The sequence below is a fragment of the Antechinus flavipes genome, chromosome 1, assembly GCF_016432865.1.
Source record: "Antechinus flavipes isolate AdamAnt ecotype Samford, QLD, Australia chromosome 1, AdamAnt_v2, whole genome shotgun sequence".
In the NCBI taxonomy this organism is placed as follows: domain Eukaryota; kingdom Metazoa; phylum Chordata; class Mammalia; order Dasyuromorphia; family Dasyuridae; genus Antechinus; species Antechinus flavipes.
In genome coordinates this window covers 691,044,656-691,065,439 of record NC_067398.1, presented here as the reverse complement: position 1 = coordinate 691,065,439, position 20,784 = coordinate 691,044,656, and the positions used below count along the sequence as shown (strand labels likewise).

At 41.3% G+C, this 20,784-nt stretch overlaps 1 protein-coding gene across 3 annotated transcripts in view; it reads right to left on the bottom strand.

Moving 5' to 3' along the window:
- Nucleotides 1-225: 225 nt before the first annotated feature.
- Nucleotides 226-20,784, bottom strand: part of SCARB1 (scavenger receptor class B member 1) — a 99,128-nt gene continuing 78,569 nt past the window's right edge. Inside the window, exons 9-13 of one of the 3 annotated variants that reach the window (XM_051972625.1) lie at nt 17,174-17,247; nt 14,358-14,409; nt 11,106-11,252; nt 4,581-4,709; nt 393-490 (exon numbers count right to left, since the gene is read on the bottom strand). In XM_051972625.1, the coding sequence (XP_051828585.1) occupies nt 4,581-4,709; nt 11,106-11,252; nt 14,358-14,409; nt 17,174-17,247 (402 nt within the window). In that variant the 3' untranslated portion in view covers nt 393-490. Of the gene's footprint in view, nt 491-4,568; nt 4,710-11,105; nt 11,253-14,357; nt 14,410-17,173; nt 17,248-20,784 lie in introns of all 3 variants that reach the window. The other 2 variants (XM_051972626.1, XM_051972627.1) reach the window with 2 other exon arrangements.

The window sequence follows — 20,784 nt, the reverse complement described above, 5'->3', positions numbered from 1 at the left end:
GGGAAAGAAGGGCTCCAAGGAGAGGGGCAGGGGAGGGGCAGACAACACCTCCAGGACGCTTTGGGAGCCTGGGGTTTGGACAGACCCAGGGATATGTACATTTCTGAAAAGTCAGGTGTCAAGTTGCTCCCAGACTGGCTCTCATAAAACCTATCATCCCCAAATGCCCGATTTGACAGTCTTTGAGGTTGAGATCTCTCTCTCTCTCTCTCTCTCTCTCTCTCTCTCTCTCTCTCTCTCTCTCTCTCTCTTTCTCTCTCTTACACACACTCACATTCACACATGTTAAACATGTGCATCCATGGTTGTACATGTAAAATGATGACATCCTGGCCATACAGCTGCCAGGCCAGACAGAGGAAGTCACTCGGGACTTGCTGCCAGCAGGCTATCCATCCTGGGGGTCGTCCTGGAGGAGGGGAGTCTGGGAGCTGGGAAGCTGGTCTGATTGGGGGTGTAGCCCTTCAGAGAGAGCAGCACTGGGTGTCCTCTGTGGAAGAGAATGGACCAGTTACCTCCCTTGCCACTGGCACATCCCTACCACCCTCTGCCCCCTCCCATTGACACCAACAAGGCACCCACCCCCCGAATGGTTTTAAAGTCCACACATCTCCTCTTGGGGATGGTTTACTTTCTAGAATGACCCAGAGAATCCCACCTGTATGTTCTCTCTTGCATATCTATTCAATCACCTATTGTGTCCCCCATGAGAATGTACAATAAGCTTGTAGAGAGCAGAGGCTATTTTTTGCCTTTCTTTTTGTCCCCATCACCTAGAATACACCAACTGTCTAATAAGTGTGTGTTGGTTGATTGACTTTATATAGTGCTCTTATTTTACAGATGGGGAAATGAGTGAAATCCATCTGCCCAGGCTTTCTCCATCAGGCTAGAGGCAGAGAAGGGACTGAACCCCAGTCTCACCATTTGATGATAAGGGCTTTTTCTGCACTATCCTGCCTCACCTCACCCCCAAAAAGGAGCATTCACCTGAGCCTCATTTTCCTAAGCTCAGAGATATGTGTCTCTGTCTAAATGGTATTTTCCCTCTGCCCAGATTCCCTTTCCCCAAAACTCTCTCTGTATCAGCTCCCTCGGATACCTCTCAGGTATCAGAAAGACAGGCAGAGGTGATAGTAAATGTTTAACAACCATATCTTTCAAGCCCATAATGTACTTTTACAATTTAATCTATATTTATTAACTTTCTGAAAACAAGAGACAATCAACAAAACCACAAAATAAGGCCTGAATTGGAGTGTTTGGGGATTTCCAAGTAAATTCTCCTACTGAAAATTTAACAGTCCTAATTACGCTTAACATATCCCTGGTCTGAAGTGTCTCCAAATAATGCACTTTTACATTTAATCTATATTTATTAACTCTTTCTGAAAACAAGAGACAATCAACAAAACCATCTGAATTGCAGTGTTTGGGGATTTCTCAGTAAGTGCTCACACTGAAAACTTAACAATCTCAATTACACTTAACACACCCCTGGTCTGAGGTGTCTCCAAATAATGCACATGATTAATTCTTGCAATTAATGTAAGCTTGAATTACAGACAGATTTCCCAACCCTCCCTCTCTTTCCATCAGGAAAACTTTGGAATCTACATTATTATTGGTACCCAAGAGGTCCTGGTCCATGTTCAGCCCCGGAAGGATGAGTATTGAACCCATCTAGAATTGGGGGGGTAGGGCAGTGAGGGAAGGCTGGACCACTACAGCTTAATATACAGGAAGGTCCAGTTTAGGAAATTGTCTCACAGATTAACCAAAGGAAAGAAACCAGGTGTGTAACAGTCAACCATACAAAGTGAAGGAAAAGGTGGGACACGTCTTTCCCAAAATTTAAGGCTGCCATGCCCCCTAACATTTTAAGGCAGAATTACACATTTTTTCCTGCTTCATTTAGTGAGTCAAAAATGTGGTCTATGGTTGTGATGGAATATGACGGGAGGGAAAAAATTGAGCATTATTGAAGAAATGTCCTAAAATGCATAATAATTGTACAAGGAAAATGACTCTATTTTGTATGGCCCCTTGAAGACCTATCTCTCAACCCTGTTGGTCCTGAACCCCTTTCAGTGTGTATCAGCGTTCTGACCTGGGGGAAAGCAAGTTAATGAAGGCCCTTGGAGTGAGCAGAACACCCAGGACTCTGATGCCAAAGGGTATTAGCAGAGTCAACATCATGGAATGTATAATCAACCCCCACTTGGCCAATCCCATGGCCAAGTTCACTTATGGGGGGGGGGGTGCTGCCTCTTAAATCAATTAACAAAAACATATTTGGGGCTGGGGGTGGAGGTCTAGGGAGAGAAAGGGTGCTTGCATAAATCAGGACCCACCAGTAACCCCACTCATCAACAGGGAGAAAGCAACCATTTGAATAATTCCTCTGCAAGTCTGCTCTGAATCCCCTAAGGATGGACTAATAAACCGAAGTAAGCTGGTGCCGTTAACAACCCCCCTCCTCTCCTCCTTCTGGCCCACAAAGCTAAAAATATGCCAGCAGCTGGCTGCCTTCTTACAGTTGGTGCCTGAGAGACTCCCCTGGGAGGCCCCCCAGAAGCCCCTGGGGTACCTCCCCTTTTGGGGGGAGAGAATAGGGATGAGGCACTCTTCCTTGTATACAGGGAACATTCAGGCTGAAAGAATACAGAGCTAATTTATCCCGTATCTAGGAGCCCACATCTTCTAATATTCTTTCCAGCTGTCCATCGGTGATAATTATAATAATAAGACTTCAAGGCATCCTAGCCCACCCAACGGGTACAGATATATAACTCCAAGGCCCAGAGAGGTTAGTCTCAGAGGCAGAACTGGAACTCAGCTCAAGTCCACATCCTGATCTCAGGCCATTTACATCACACTGCACCCCCCCCCTCTCTCTCTCTGTCTCTCAGTTTTAGCCCAGAAACCTCAGCCCCTGTGAAGAAAAATCCCACCATCCTCCAAGGCAATGATGCTTCAGGTTTATGGAGGGAGTCCCCTCCCCCCTATCCAAGGCAGTCACAAAGAAAAAGAATGGTGCCCTTCTCTCTCCTTCCTCAGAGACTAGAGGGCAGGAGGAGGCTGCTAAGTGGGGAACCCACCATCCTCTCGGGAGACCTAATCAGGGCTGGTAGAAAAGGCCCTCGAGCTCTAGCTTTGCCCCTCTGAACTCCTTTCAAGAGCCAGTACCAGCCAAAGCATGCACAGGAGAGGGAGTGCCGCATAAATCCCAAAATATCTTCCCTGGGGCCCCAGGGAGATTATTTCCCTCAATGTTGAAGAAGCTCTAGGGAAAAATCCTCCCGTTTCATGGAGCTGGTGAAGAGGGAACTTTAGCTGAGCCTGTGGCTTATAACCCAGCAGCATTCCCCACCTCCCACATATTATTTAAATAAGGGACTTTTATAGATGAGAACCTGACAGGCTTTATTTTCATGTTCTAGCCTCTGCCTAGTGATTTAAGCAAATTTGTGGGGGCAGGATAAGAGAGGCCCCTGCCAAAGCACTCAGTCAAGACCAACTGATTTCACCACGTCCTGTGATCACTAGGCCCAGTATTTATTTCAGGCATTTGTACCTGTTCTCTCTGTAGATTTTTTAAAATGTCTTTTAGATCATAAGGAGAAAGATAGGGCCTTCCTCTGTGGCTCTAAACAATCTCAGATACCAAGGAACAAACATTCAAGGGGAGGGGAAAAAAAACAAACCTGCTGATTTAAACTCAGCACAAAATGGGAAGTCAAAAGTCACTTTGTTTCAGTTCCTCCATCTGAATAATAACACTTACATGGCCAACCTCCCAGGGCAGTTGTGAGGGTATGATAATAAATGTGAGAGCTATACTAACCTTAAAACACTACAGAAATGAGAATTTTACTTCCTATTAAACCTTAAATTACATAAAATAGCCTTCCCCTTTCTCTACCTTTGAGACTTGTTAAGTTTTCAACAAGTAACTTTTTGCTACTTCAGTTTAAAAAAATAGAAAAAGGAAGTGTGAAAAAGCCCTGGGTTTTGAGGCAGAGGTCCTGGGTTCAAATCTTGCCTCTGTCTACTCCCTAGATGGATGACCTTGGAAAAGGTCACACAAGTATAATAAGTTTCAAAGGCTGGATTCAAACTTGGATCCCTCTCACTTCAAAGCTAGCACTCTTTCCATCTGTGTTCCTTGTCACCCCCCCAAAAAAAAAACCAACATTTTTTTGACAGCTGATCTAAAGTAACAGACATATTTTTAAAGTCTGCAGGTGCTTCAGAGGCTAAAGGAAGTGATAAGAGATAGCTAAGTGGTGCAGTAGATAGAACGCCAGACCTGGATCTCAGGCAATGTGAGTAACTTCAGCCTAAGTCACTTTACCTCGGTTTGCCTCAATTTACTCATCTGTAAAATTGAGATATTAATAGTACTTACACTCTCAAGACTGTTGTGAGGATCAAAGAAGATGATATTTATAAAGCATTTCACAAGATTGAAAATGTTATCTAAATGCTAGCTATAATTATCATTACTATTATTTTCACTAAGACCAATGGTGTGTGGAATGCTCAGTATACAAATGTCATTTTACCTGGTTACCCACCTATAGTCGGGCTTCCTGTAGCACCGTCCCATTAGGAGCAGGGGTCATCAGGAATTCTGAATAGGACTGAATGGCCTCTGAATTCTTTGAGACCTTTTTATTACTACTCCAAAATAAAAAGAATGTTTCCTAGAAGATAACCAAGCTAATTTATAGTTCCAGTTGGGAATGAATACAGTTTGTTTTTTAATACGATTATTAATTTTTTTTAAATTGGCCCCTTGTGAAGGTTAATGCTCAAACCAGTTGATTGATTGAGGTAACTTATGTATTATATTTAGGTATATATATTTATACATTATATTATTATATAATATATATTAGGTATATAATTAGGGTTTTTTAATTGTTTTGGTAGCTCATTTGTTTCAAAGGTGTGTTTAAAAACTGATTTATCTTCTTCCCCTATCCCACATCCATCTAATGAATGGAAATCAATAATCAGAAATGATTCCGCCAGAGTTCAAGCCAGTCCTAAAAGATCTCTCTAAGGACTAAAAATGAGTTGCAGACTCTGGATACAGTGTGAAGAAATAAAGATTCTAAAATGGCAAAGTCCCTTGAATCCACATCCTATTGGGTATGGATGAAGGAACTGGGTATCTTTAGCCTAAGACTTGAGGTTTGGGAAGGGGTGGGGGAGAATAGCTAACTTCAAGTGTCTGGAGGATTATCCCATGGAGAGGAGATTGTACTGGTTCTTTAATTATCTGAAGGATTATTATATGAAGGAGGCTAAGGCATGTTTGCATGTTCTGTTTGGCCCCAGAGGGCAGATCCAAGGGTTGATAAGGGAAAATTTTTGGCTAGATATCAAGTAAAGCTCTTTCAACACTGGAGAGTAGAATGGGCTACTTGGGAAGACTGCAGACTGCCCTTTCCTCACATTCTTCAAGCAGAAGCTTCTTGGAAATGTTTGGGGGGTACTGTTGGAGTGGAAGACTGCCAAAGATCTCTTAAAACTCTAGAAAACTAAAACTCCCATCATTTCCAGAGAAATTCCTCTCAGAACCACTGAGTCCAAAGAAATTCACTGGGATTAGGAATGGACTCATTGGCCAATGAGTAACTTTTTGTGGTTGTTTATGTTTTTGTGACTTTGGGGACATTTTTTTTAATTTATGGAATAAAATGGAAGACTTTTAAAGAATGGCTTGAACTGTGGGGATATCTCAAGTTGTGTGGCATTTATATTCATATGTACTGGGCCAATGTTGCCCCAGTTACGGCTCTGATACATTTTAATCATCTTGCCTCCAACGACATGTTAGAAAGGACAAATTAAGAACTCGGTGAAGCTGCGATCAGTCACTTCTGCAGAACAAGATTGTGGGCAACAGTTAGTTAACAGATCACCAAGCGCTTTGCGACATTAGCTCATCATAAGAATGTGAATGTTTTTCTGAGGGAAAATGGGCCGGAGACAGCCAACAATCCACAAGCTGGTAGGCTGCTCCCTAATGTCAAGATAAACAATAATACCTCGAACTTGGATGTCAGTATTGACCTCCAAGGCTTGGATTACCCCACTATCATTCATACATACAAAAAAAAAAAAAAGATGGTAGGGTAGATGTTCAGGGAAAGATGCATCTTTAGCTTATGCTGGGCCACATTGAAAACTGCACAGGACAAGATTTGGTTTATTTTCATTTGGGGATCTTTGGCTAAAGTAGCCCTAGCCCCAAGGATATTTTTTTTAATAATGAGAAACAAGGTGGGGAGGTCAGCCCTTTGGTGATTAAATGAAAAATAAACCTGGAAGTTAGAGACATGGATGTGACTCTTCCGAAGAGGTGGGGTTAGTAACACAAGGATCTGTGAGTACTGTGAATAAGCTCACCGACAATTAATCACCTAGGAAGTTTCAATTATTGCATTAGCCAGCAAGCAAGCAAGACAGAAAGCCTCCTTTGAAAACGGTTCTGATGAAGAGAAAAAGAAAGGAAGAATTGTCATTGACAAAGACTGGATGGCAAGGACAAGGCTGGTTATTGACACAATGTTAACTATGATGGGATTTAATATGCTATTATCAATTAATCAATCAATAAACATTTATTAAGCACCTATTAAGCCTAGTATAGTTTCTCGGTTTGTTCCGAAAAACCCGCCAGTGTGCTACTGCTCCCTAGTCCAACCCTCACTTTTACAGGTGGAGAAACTGAGTCAGGAAAGGGGCTTGTTCAAGTTCTCACTGTAAATGAGCTAGGATTTCAAGCCACACCCTCAGACTACAAATCTAACACTCCTTATATTCTATTACACTGTCTTCATTTTTAAAAAATAGAATAAATCTATTACATCTAATTCTATAGGATTATTATTTCTAATTCTATAGGAACTGGTTAATGGAGAGAACAGACTATAACTGAGTACAGCCTTAAAAGTTGTGAGTCTCCAAAATTAAACTAGACAGCTGCAAGTTGATTGTGCTGAAGAGCAGACCTTGGTGAATTCCCACTAAGGAAGTCATTTTGGCTATTCTAGCCAAGAATTCCGACTATTTAGAAAGGATTATTCGTGTCTTTCCTAGGGCTTAAACTAAGCCAAAGGCAAGAAGCTGCCTTTCCTCCTCCCTGCCTTCCCCATGAGAGAAAAATGAACCCAAATTTTGTTTTCCAAAAAAGGGAAGGCAATTTGGAGAAATGTCTACACTTGAGTTAGGTAGAGTTTTTAATAAAGAAAGCAGAAACTAACTAAGGATTTAGGATACTAAGGATTCTTTCTCTGCATAATTTTGGTCCTCTGGGGTGGGGGTATTGCTGAAGCTCCAGAGAGGGCTTTTTTGCTCCAAATAAGCACACATTCATCCCCCCAAAAAGGCTCAGCAAAGTTATAGACAATCTCAGAGATCCTAAGACTTGAGAGCTGTTGGTGTGTTCTGACTGGTTTTTTGGCAGTGGAAAGGGGTTTAAAGTTATCCCAGCCTGGGCAAAACTGAGGCCAGAATGAGTAAGACAAAGACAGATTGCCAGTGATTCAAAAAATGTACTTAGGAGCTCATCCTCAACCCCCTTCAGGAAGGGAGGCTTACTCATTTTTGAAACAAAGCTTTCTCAGTCATAGAACTTGAGGTAAGACTGGGTATTGGGCCAGATGGGGCACTGGGCAATCTCTGAGGAACCTCCAGAGCTATTGGATGAAAAAAGGGGAACATCAGCCCATTCTTCCTCAATGGACTCCCAAAACAGCTCATTCAAACTTTGCCAAATAGGGGAAAAAACAAAAATATTATCTAGGAGTCCTAACGTACAAAAATACAGTGATAGAGGAGAGCAGATGGACTAGCTGGTCCAGTTAATTCACAAAAGGGGAAACTGAGGCCTACAGATAAAATGGAACTTTCCCAGAGCTGGGGCTAACATTCAGTGTACTTATCTGTAAGATCACATTGCCTCTTAGCAAGGTCAATTTCTAGTGCCCCCGCACTCTTGCTATACTGCTGATTTCTCAAAATTCCATCAACTGTCAGGTTGGACTTTATTTTATTTTGTTTTTTTTTAAGTGAGACCTACAATTTAACTGGTAAAAAGAACTGCTGAAATTTCACCTATCCGATGCAGATCAATGACAGAGAATCTTAGAGATATAATGGAGGCCCTGAAGGGTTTAAATGATTTGTCAGGGCTTACATTGCCAGGTTTGCACTGGAGGATTCCTTCCAATGCTTTCTTTTATAGAAGGCAGACACTGCAATTTCAGCTCCCTCCACTCTCTCTGGTTTCAACTCCATGGAATAAGATAGACCCTGGTGTGTCATTATCCCCATCCCATATCCCTTCTCCTTCTAGTTTCTTTTCATGTGCTGTCTTCTCTCACTCTTTGAAGGCAAAGATTGTCTTTTTCTTATTTGTATCCCTAATATCTGTGACACAATAGGCTCTTAATAAATGTTTATTGAATTGAACTGAAAGAAGTAGGACTTGAACTCAGGTCTTCCTGACTCGAAGGCCAACTCGTTGCCCACTACAGCATTTGACTTCTTATTATTTTTATATTTTGTATTTATTTATCATTTAGGGTTTTTTTTTTTACTTTATTGCCTTGTTTCCTCCCAGTGAATATCAACTTCTTGAGGGCAGGGATTGTTGCTTTTTTTTTTTTTTTTTTGGTTTGGTATCACTAGTGCCAGCACACAGAAGTCACTTAATAAATGCTTGAACTGAATTCTAGGCATTCATTTAACTGAATTAGTAGGTTCTCAGTAGATACGTATTGAACTGAATTGCTGTTTTTTCAGTCCTGCCTGATTCTTCATGACCCTCTAAGGTTTTCTTAGCAGAGATCCTGGAGTGATCTGCCATTTCCTTTTCCAGCTCATTTTACAGATGAGGAAACTGAGGCAAACAGGGTGAAGTGACTTGCCTAGAGTCACACTGCTAGTCAGCTGAAGCTGAATTTGAACTCAGGACTTCCTGACTCCAGGCCCAGCACTGTATCCAGAGCCCCCTACCTGCCTTATTAAAGTAGATTGTTGCTGCCGTTCACTGAGCACCTACTAATTCAACTGAATAAAATGTTGCTTAGTGATTCAATTCAACAAGCATCTATTAAGTATCTACTGTTAGACATTGTGCTAGGCAATAGGGAAAATAACAATAAAAAATAATAACTGCCACAAACAGTCCCTTCTCTCAGAAAGCTTATATTGTACCAGAATTATCTTTTGGCTATTATGTACGATTGAAAATGTTTGAAAAGTATATTTCAATAGATATGTTAAGGTCCCATAATTTTACACTTGGAAGTTTCCTGCACTGAGACCTTTCATTAATTCAGACTAGCTTCCCTCTCCCCTCCCTGCCCCACAACCCACCACCTCATTCCTTGCCCACTTGATCTAAATGAAGAGCTTTTCTTTAGCTGGATGGTTTGCTTGCTTCCATGGGGGATGAGGAAAAGATACCCAAGTTGACTCCCTCCCAGCTCTTTTCCTAATTCCTAATCTGTCTAGCTGGCTGGCAGGAGTAGCCACCTCAATAGAAAGCAGAGCACAAGAGAAATACCAAACTGAGTTTTTAGCCCAGTATGTTCTGCTGCTCTGGTTTGTGAAAGCCCCAGGAACCCTGGATAACTTGAATAGAAAAATTTTCCTAAGAGGTAGGAGGAAGGAGGGGAAAATTTGGAACACAAGGATTTGTAAAGATCAATGTTGAAAAATTATCCATTGTGTATGTTTTGAAAATAAAAAGCTTTTAGCTGTGTGATCCTGGGCAAGTCACTTAGCCCCAGTTGCTTCAGGAAAGAAAGGAAAGAGAGAGAGAGAGAGAGAGAGAGAGAGAGAGAAGAGAGAGAGAGAGAGAGAGAGAGAGAGAGAGAGGAAGGAAGGAAGGAAGGAAAGAAAGAAAGAAAGAAAGAAAGAAAGGAAGGAAGGGAGGAAAGGAAGGGAGGAAAGAAGAAAGAGAGAGAGAGAGAGAGAGAGAGAGAGAGAGAGAGAGAGAGAGAGAGAGAGAGGAGGAGGAAGGAAGGAAGAAAGAAAGAAAGAAAGAAAGAAAGAAAAAAGAAAGAAAGAAAGAAAGAAAGAAAGAAAGAAAGAAAGAAAGAAAGAAAGAAAGAAAGAAAGGAAGGAAGGAAGGAAGGAAGGGAGGAAAGGAAGGGAGGAAAGAAGAAAGAGAGAGAGAGGAGAGAGAGAGAGAGGAGGAGGAAGGAAGGAAGGAAGGAAAGAAAAAAAGAAAGAAAGAAAGAAAGAAAGAAAGAAAGAAAGAAAGAAAGAAAGAAAGAAAGAAAGAAAGAAAGAAAGAAAGAAAGAAAAGGAAGGAAAGAAAAGAAGGAAAAAAGAGAGGGAGGAAGGAAGGAAGGAAGAAAAAAAAGCTTTAATAATAATTTTTTAAAAGAATATTTTTCCTACATGAGGAGCCTTGTTTTAGAGTTTCTCATAGGGGTGGCTGCTTACTTCAAGCCTAGAAAAAAAAAAAATGACGGCATCTTGAATGTTTGCTAAGACCCTAACCAGACTTCTGGCCTCCCTTTGGCAGTCCCGTGAAGCCAATGGCCCCTTCCTCAGAACCCTGCTTTGAAATACATCCAATAAAACCCATAGGACTCCAGAGCAAACCAATTCTATTGAAATACAATGATCAAACTTTGTTTTTAAACTAATTCACAGTCCCCATGTCAAAGATCCCTGTCCTAGACCAAGCATCAGGTGTGTGTACGCAAAACCCATTTCAAGTCACTACCAGAAATGCCTCTGAACTTTCCAGAAAAGGAAGAAATCGCAGGGCAAGGAGCAGAAGGGAAAAGGTAGCTGGGGTCTTAAGGAAAACCAGGGAAAGGAGGTAAAAGCAGCAATGTCAATTTTTGCCCCATCCCTGCCCCAAAGGATAAAAGCAGGGCTCCCTGAAGGGCCTAGGGATGGACGCACCAGCCTAAGAGGGCTTCCCTGGAGAGAAGGGCCCGGTCAGAGCCTGGGAAGGCCCAGTGTGGGGGAAGCTCTGGACCGGTCCATCCCTTCTCTCCAGGGCAGAAGCTGGCACAGAGGGCTGGAGGGTGAGCGGGGGCACAAGCTGGGCTGGCACTAACCTGATTCTTGATGATGAGGATGAGCGTAATGACTATGAACAGGCAGCCCAGGGCGTTTAAGACGTACTGCACATACTGCACCAACTTGGGCATCAACACCAGTCTGTTATAGAATGTGTTGAGGGTCTGGCCTTCCATCGCACCACGCTGGAAAGTGAGACAGAACATGAGAGGGCCGGTGGGCCATGGCCCAGACGGAGACCTGGGGGTAGAGGGGAATCTTTTTTTTTTGTGAGTCCGATCCACAAGCTCTTCATAATCAGTGTTCCAGAGAAATGCTCTGAACGCCGAGGAAATCAAGAAAGGCAAAAAAAGGAGCTTACCCTTTAATAGTGGGAACAGCACATCCATGAAACACAAAACATCTCTCTCTCTCTCCTCTCTCTCTCTCTCTCTTTTTCCATATGTGTGTATATATATATATATATATATATATATATATATATACACATATATATGTAATTTAGATATATTTTATATGCAAATATATTGAGTATGTTTGCTTATAATATGTAGAGATGTTCATATTTATATTTAATTTTTATATAAAGAATACATACACACAGAAATATTCAGATGGGCCTCAGAAAAAATATAACAGTGAGCAAGGACCCCTCTTTTTCAGGAATTTGTATCATAGACTCCTTGCAAAATCTGAGGAAGTCTATGGACTTCTCAGAATTCTGTTTTTAAATCCATAACAATACAGAGGATTAGCCAGTTCTATTGAAACAGAGTTATCAAAATAGACCCCTTGAGTAGTCTGGGAAGCCTACGGGCCTCTTTTCAGAATTCTGTTTTTAAATTCATAACAATACAGAAGATTAGCCAATCCTATTGAAATATTGTTATCAACGATGATCAATTCTGATGAATGCGGCTCTTCTCAACAATGAGACGAGTCAGGCCAGTTCCACTGATCTTGTGATGAGGAAAGCCATCTACATCTAGAGAGAGGATTGTGGGAACTGAGATCATAACATAGAATTTTCACTTCTTTTTTTGTTGTTGGCTTGAATTTTATTTTCTTTCTCACTTTTTCCCCTTTTGATCTGATTTTTCTTGTGCAGAAAGATAACTGTATAAATATATATGCCTATATTGGATTTACATATATATATTTAGCATGTTTAACATGTATTGGATTACTTGCCCTCTAGGGTTAAGGATGGGAGCAAGAGGGGAGAATTGGAACACAAGGTTTTGCGAGGGTCACTGGTGAAAAATTACCTCTTGCATATGTTTTGAAAATAAAAAGCTTCAATTAAAAAAAAAAGAAATATTGTTATCAAAATAGACCCATTGGGCACTCTGAGAAAGCCTATGGGATTCTCAGAATTCTGTTTTTAAATTCATAACAATATAGAAGATTAGCCACTTCTATTGAAATAGAGTTATCAAAATATTTTCTGAAAAAAATTCATAATTGATGGTGAGTGAAGCAAACACAAGCAAGAAAACAGTATATACAGTAATAGCAAGATTGTGTGATGATCAGCTATGATAGACTTGGTTCTTCTCAGCAATTCAGTGATCCAAGGCAATCCTAATAAACTTTGGATGAAGAACACCATCTGCATCCAGAGAAAGAAGTTTGGAGACCAAATATGAATCAACACATATTATTTTCACTTTTTTTCCTCCTTTTTATTCTGATTTTCCTCTTCCAATATGAAACATATAGGAATATATAAAAAATGAATGTATATTATACCAAAAAATGTACATATAACCGGGGAAAATAAAAATAATTTAAAAAGAAAAAAAATTAAAATAAAAGAAGTTCATATACCCTAGGTTAAGAAGCCCAATATGCCTTGTATGCATTGATGTATATGTTCTAACCCCCATTAGATGTAAGCTAACAGTAAGTCAACATTTTATCAGGTGCTTACTATTAAGTGTTTAATAAATGCTAATTGACTAGTTAATGACAGGGGAATCAAATTAAAATCAGAAGGCTGCATGAGAAATGCTATCGAGAGAGTCAGAATTAGAAATAAAAGGTGTTTGGATAAGCCTGGACAGTCTAACCAAATTCTCTCCCAATTTTTCTATTTCAGTGCTCTTTCATTTTAGGGAAAGTCCTCAACTGCTCTGGACACAACGGCGTCAGACAATATGGATGCTTTGCTGTAATAGTCTCAGATGCCCTTTGGGAAGGATGGCCCTACCTCCATCTACTACAAAGTTCAAGATCATCCTTCTCTCTCCTTTGAGGGCCTTGGGTGGAGTTTCCCAGCAGACCCATCTCTGGAGAATCTCACCCAAATGAGCTTCCAGGACACAGGTCTAGATATGGGGGGCCTGGGCTTGCCCCTCACCCGAGTCATCCCAATAAACAAACTGGGCCCTCCTGCCCAATCTCCACCACAACCGTCAACTCAATTGTTGCCTATTACCTAAAAGCTGGGAGAAAAATTACATTGTGATTTCTGATCCAAAGGACTGAACCACTAAGATACCATTTTCCAAGAACTGAAATGCCATAAGACCCAAAAAACAAAACACCTGTGACATAAATAGAGTGAGTAAAGATCTCAAACAGCAGCTAATCTGAGCCACAGGTGAACCAAAAAAGCCTCTCCATCCCTCCCAGCACGTGGTCGTCCAGCCTTGGCTTGAAACTCTCCAGGAGATTTTACTCTTTCCCAAAGCATCCCATTCACGCTCTCTCTTGACCATCTCTCTAAATTGAGCCCCTGTGCAACTTCTACCCAATTCCTCCTAGCTGGCCCTTTGGGGACTAATACAAAAAGTCTAATCCATCCTCGGAGAGCCCCTCTTAGACGTCTCCGGTTCCTTCATCCCATCTTCAGGGTGAAGACTCAAGGTCCTTCCCTCCCAATTGCCTTCCCAGGTCCCTCTCCAGCTTAGCGAGAACTCTCTTAAAATGTGGAGCCCAAGACAACAGACCAGAGGACCAGAGGCAGGATTATGATACCAATACCTCAAGATCCCATGAGCTTTTTGGTCACCCTTAAGTCACTCTCTCTTACAAGGTCCCTGTGAAGTTATTCCCATTGGACAGATGAGGAAACCAAGTGACTGATAACCCAGATGGTAAAAAAAAAAAATAGGAAAACAGTCAAGTTAATAAAGGGGGTGGGTTGCTTTCCATTCCAGGGCTGTTTCTGTATCATCGCTGCAAAGAGGGAGAAGTCTCTCTGTCCTGGTCCCTCCTCTCTGGCCCTGTACCTACCTGCCCACCCCTTCCAACACTTCCCTCCAGGAAGAGAGATAGGACCTTACCTCTTCAAACCAAAGGAGAGGAAGGACAACTGGACTGATTTTTCCCGTTTGCCTGAAGAAAAATAGGAAAAAAAAAAGTCACATTCTAATTAATTTGAAGGCATATTTCACACATAGCAAGAAGGAACTTGAGTTGGTCTCAGAATCAGGAGGACCTCAGTTCAAGTCTCACCCCAGACAACAAACTAGCTAAGAGTCCCCCCAGAAAAGTCTCATCATCCCACAGGCAACACTCAAATAGGGAAATGGAAATAAGCATTTATTAAGTTCCTACTATGTACCAGGTACTGAGCACTGTTAGAATATTAGCCATCTGCACCCTGAGAAAGGACTATGGGGACCGAGTGTGGATTATAACATAGTATTTCACTCTTTTTGTTGTTTTTTGCTTGCATTTTGTTTTCTTTCTCATTTTTCCCCTTTTCGATCTGATTTTTCTTGTGCAACATAATTGTGGAAATACGTATAGAAAAATTGTGCATGTTTAAGATAATATTGGATTACTTGCCATCTAGGGGAGGGGATGGAGGGAAAGGGGGGAGAAAAATTTGGTGTTACAAGGGTGAATGTTGAAAATTAACTAGGCATATATTTTGAAAATGAAAAGCTTTAATAAAAAAATAACAAAGAATATGATCCCTTTTAATTTTTATAGCAAACCACAACATAGGTATTATTGTCATAATATCCATTTTCCAGTTGAGGAAACTGAGGCAAGCAGCAGTGAGATGACTTGCCCAGGATTAAAGAGCTATTACTATAATTTACAGAATAGGTCCTAATCTGTATGGGGTGGAACAGAGGGGGAAACAGGGAGTTTCCTCATCAGGAATTCCTTCCTCCAATGCAAATCACAGCATCTGGTTTAAAAAAAATAAATTACATGTGGCCTCTGAACATAATTTAAGGCACTAGATGAGATCAAAAAAAGTCAAAGGATCATGGGTCTAAAACTGGAAGGAATTTAGGAAGTGATCTAATTCAATCCCCTCATTTTACAGCTGAGAAAATTTGCCTAAGATGGAATCTGAACTCAGATCTTCCTGATTCTAGGTCCAGTACCTTTACCCATAATGCCCTGCTGTCCTTCATCCTCTGGGGGGCAGGGTGGAAAGGTCCAGAGAACTGAGATTCCCATCTCAGTGCTGGACTTGGGGGTCAGGAAGTCCTGGGTGAGAATTCTGCCTCAGAAATTGCCTCCCGGAGGCTTCAGCTCTTCCTTGTTAAAGATGAAGGGGCTGGACTCTGACCTTTAACATCCAGCTTCCACCTAGTCTAAGGTCCATTTCTAACTTGTTTAGATCCATAAAGGAAATGAAGACTCGGGGTACAGCAGAATAAATCTAATTTACATAAAGGGGCGATCCTTTATTTTTCTAGATTAGAATGCTTCTGTATCTCAAGTGAAGGAAGAATAAGCATTTATATAGCACTTTAAGTGCTATACAGTGGATAGAGTGCCACGCCTGGAGTCAGGAGTATAGAAAAATTGTGCATGTTTAAGATAATATTGGATTACTTGCCATCTAGGGGAGGGGATGGAGGGAAAGGGGGGAGAAAAATTTGGTGTTACAAGGGTGAATGTTGAAAATTAACTAGGCATATATTTTGAAAATGAAAAGCTTTAATAAAAAAATAATAACAAATACGATCCCTTTTAATTCTTATAGCAAACCACAACATAGGTATTATTGTCATAATATCCATTTTCCAGTTGAGGAAACTGAGGCAAGCAGCAGTGAGATGCTTGGAGTGAGAGCAGTGAGAGCAGGGAGTCATCTCCCTGAGTGTAAATCTGACTTCAGACACTGTGTGACCCTGCACAAGTCACTTCACCCTGCATCTGGAAAAATGAGCTGGAGAAGAAAATGGCGAACTACTCCAGTATCTCTGCCAAGAAAATCCCACAAAGAGTCAGACACGACCAAAATGACTAAAAGACAATTTAAGGTTTTCAAAGTAATGTGTATGTACACACACACACACACACACACACACACACACACACAATTTAATGTGATCTCTACAACAACCCAGTGTGATTCAGTTCAGTTGTATTGGAACTTTCTTGACCACATTTTGTTTTTTATTTTCCTGATTAAGTGACTTGCCCAGGGTCACACAGCTAGGAAGTATTAAGTGTCAGATCCTCCTGACTTCAGGGCTGTTGCTCTATCCACTGCACCACCTAGCTGCTCTGACTTTGGGATTTTCTTGATTGAAATATTAGAGTGGTTTTTCATTTTCTTCTCCAGCTCATGTTACAAATGAGGAAATATTGGAATGGTCTCATTTTACAAATGAGGAAACTGAGGCAAACGGGGTGAAGTGACTGGGCCAGAGTCACACAGCCAATATGGATCTGAGGCCAGATTTTAATTCAGGAAGATGAGTTTTTCTGTGACACTATTATCCCCATTTTAATGATAAGGAAACTGAGGCTATGTAAGAAACAAAATTGACTTGTCCAATTAACATTAGTGACACAATAAGCCCCCAAGGGATGGTCTTTGAAGTATCTTCATGTTGGTTCTGCCCCAGGAGAACACTTTGAGGCTACAACTGCCCCTTCCTGCTTCTCCTCTCCCACCCCATCACCTTTGTCCCTTTCTTTTTAGCGGTGGGAAGAAGCCCACAGCTGGGAAGTCTGCTCTGGGTCTAAAGCACAGCCCGAACACCGGTCCTCCCGACCCCAAACCCCATCCTTCAGCCGCTCTTCAGTGTGGCAGCGTCTGGTCTCTATTGCCGATCCACTGGGCCCAATCCCCCTGGACTTGTGCACGCGGGGAGAGATCCGGCTGCACGGCTACACTCACCCAATGCCGGGGATGGACTTTATATACAAGCTCAGCTGCAGTTTGACAGAACAGTTCATGGGGATCCCGGTGACCTGCAGTCAGAATGAGAGCGACAGTCACGTCGTTAGTAAAAAATAATGGCGCCATTTACCTGGCTTTTGGGCGGTGACCAAGTCTTAGAAACAGATAACCTTAATAAAGGAATCCAGCCCCTTCTCTCGAGACATTCTCAAGTTTTCCCCAGCTTTGGACTCTGCTTATTGAAAAGGTGAATGAGGGATGGTTTGGGGAGATCCTGCTTTTTATCCCCCAAAACCAGTCTCTCATAGCAATGAACCATTATTCAATACATGACAGCCAAGTGGCAAAGTGAATGAATGTTGGATGGAGTGAGAAAAACCAGAATTCAAATCCAGCCTCCGCAGGGTGAGCCTGGACAAATCACCGCATCTCTTTTTGCCTCAGTTTCCTCATCTGTAAAATGGGGAGAATATTTTTTTTTTTTACTTTTCTCAGCCTCAATTTCCTCATTTATAACATGGGGATAATAAGAGCACTAGCTTCCAGGATTGTTGCAAGGATCAAATGTGTAAATATTATGTAAATATTAGCTGTTATGGTTATTATTAACATGTGGCAGTACTCTTTGGTTCGGAGTCAGAAAGCACAAATCTGAGTTCAAATCCTACATCAGAAACATACTGGCCATGTAAACTTGGGCAGTTTACATAAGCTCTCTCAGCCTCAGTTTGCTTATCTATAACATGGGGATAATAGAACCACCTACCTCAGAAAAATTTTGTGAGGATCACATTAGAAAGTCTATGTAAAGGGCTTTGTAAACCCGAAGGGGCTTTAAATATTAGCTTTTCATTATTTTCACAATTTAAGGGGCAGTAGAAAAGGTGATGGAGTCAAAGTCAGCCCAGAACAGCTTCAGCATCCTCATCATCACTAAAAATTTATTTGGATGGCACTTTAAGGCTTGCAAGATACTTTTCAAATATTATCTCATCTGAACAACAATTCTGAGATATAGATGCTGTTATTACCCCCATTTTTTAACAGATGAGAAAACTGAGACAAATAGAGAGGAAGTTACTTGCTATTTTATCCCCATTTTACAGGTAAGGAAGCTGACTGAGGTAGAGAGGAAGAGGCTTGCTATTTTTATCCCCATTTTACAGATGAGGAAACTGAGGCAGAAATGAAGTTACTTGCTATTTTATCCCCATTTTACAGATAACAAAGCTGAGGCAGAGATGGAGTGACTTGCTATTATTATCCCCATCTTACAGATGAGGAAACTGAGGCAGAGGTGAAGTGACTTGCTATTATTAGAAAACTGAAATAAACTGAGAAGAAGTGACTTGCTATTATTATTCTCCTTTTACAGATGAGAAAACTGAGATAGAGGTGAAGCAACTTGCCCAGGATTACAGTTTGTAAGTGTCAAAGGTAAGATCTTAATTCAGATCTTTCTGACTCCAGGTTCAGGCTCTCTTTCTAATCACTGCATGTCAATCTTGCTTCTGTGACCAAGGGCAAGATATTTCCCCTCTCCAGACTTCCTCAGTTTTCCTCCTCTGTAAAGTGGGCATGATCTCTAAGGTTCAAACAAAGGCTTCTAGAAGACAACAGCTGTTTCTGGCTTTCTTTGTACCCTAGAGAGCGCTGAGCACTGTGATTGGCAGATTGTTACGTCTGACTCTTCATGACTCTATTGGAGTTTTCTTGGCCAAGGCACTGGAGTGGTTTGCCAAATCCCCCTCTGGCTCATTTTATAGATGAGGAAACAGAGGCAAACAAGGTTAAGTGACATATAACTTAATAATTAATATAATCATAGTTTACTATATTCTATATAGCAATATATTAATATTTTATTGATATGTTATAATAAAAATATAATAATAAAAGTTAATAATTATCACATAGCTAGTAAGTGTCTGAAGCTAGATTTGAACTCCAGTCTTCTTGACTCCAGACTCTGAACCACTTAGCTTATAGTACCCCAAAATTTTGAAAGCTCTATCTCCCTCTACTTGTGATTTTAATTTATATATTTAAAATAGAGTCCCAAGGAGTCCATAGCTTCACCAGACCATAGCCCAGTGGGCCCAGAACACAGACAAGAAGAGAAATCCTGATCTAGCATTGTTTTCAGGATTATTCGGGTTTCTTGATTTGTTCTGCATCCGGCATTTCAGATGTGCTAGGCAGAAGCTGCCTGACTCCTAAGGGAAAAGAACTGAAATTATGTCCTTGGGCTCACAGGGCATGGAATGGGCAAAAAAAGGGGGGCCCGGTGACCCACACGTACCCGCCTCCGTCCCCAAAACAAACAGGGGAAGATGGGAAGCACCACGACCCAAGGTCACGCTTGTCTCAAGGAAGTTTATGTTTAAACTCCACAGAGACATAAGTCCTTGCATCAGTTTTCAGTTATTACAAGATTATCTCTTATCAAGCAAGACCTCTCCCATCAGATAAATCCATTAAGTCCAAATAAAGAGTAATCTAATCAGGCTGGCCCCACATTCAACATCCAGACCACAATCTCCCTCATAATTGCAGGAGCTGATTCTAAGGGGCAAAGGCTCCACATGGGCTAAGGTGGCTTCCCCAAGGCCTTCTGAATTCGGGAGTAATGACAAAGATCTCGCTCTGGGAGTTCATCCTCAGCCCCTACCTCCTGCTATGCTACTTCACTTTGAGCCTGGGTTCAAATCCTGCCTTGAGCACTTAGCTATGTGACCATCCCATCTTTGAGAGAAATGATTCTTAACAACCAGATTCAGAGCTCTCCCTATTCTCTTTCTCACTTCAAGTCTCTGAAGGCTGAGCCAGCCTTCTCTCTCTGACCATTTCAAGGAATCTCAAAGCGAAGATGAATTGCATTTAATCAAGTTTTGGGAAAAGAGAGACCCTTTCTCTAAACTGCCCGAAGCTGGTGGGGGTCTGGGTACAAACCTAATCTCTCTGTCCAAAGTGACACAATGTCCCCTCTCTCAGCCCCTCATTGTAATATTCCTTCTCTCCTTAGTTATTAACCAATAATAGTTGATTTCTATCCTAGAGAACAGCTACTCTTCAGAGCTTACAAACTGTGATGATGGTCTTTGGTCTAAGATGGCTACGTGACCATCCTTTTATTAAAATGCTGGTTTTATTAATAAAACGATGAAATTGCCCATAAATTGTCTCTCAGACTTTTTTAAACATCACGTGTTGATGGCAATAACAAGAACCAACATAGAGAGCAGCTAGCGAGGTTTGAAGTTAGGAAGACCTGAGGTCAAGGCCAGCCTCAGTTTCCCATGTGTGAAATGAGCTGGGGAGAGCATCTGCCAAGAAAATCCCAAACGGGGTTACAGAGAATTGGACACAATCTAAAAATGACTGAACAAAATACAATGATATAGTATTTTATATGTTATATCATTTGATCTTTACAATAACCCTGAGGTGCTGTTATTATCATTTTTCGGATGAGGAATCTGAGGTAAAAAGGTAAAGAATTTTGAGGTCACCCAGCTAGTGTCTGAGGCAATTTTTCACGAAGGCCTTCCTGATTTCTGATCTAGTGCTCTAATCATTACATCAGCCAGTAATTTCTGAAGTCCCTT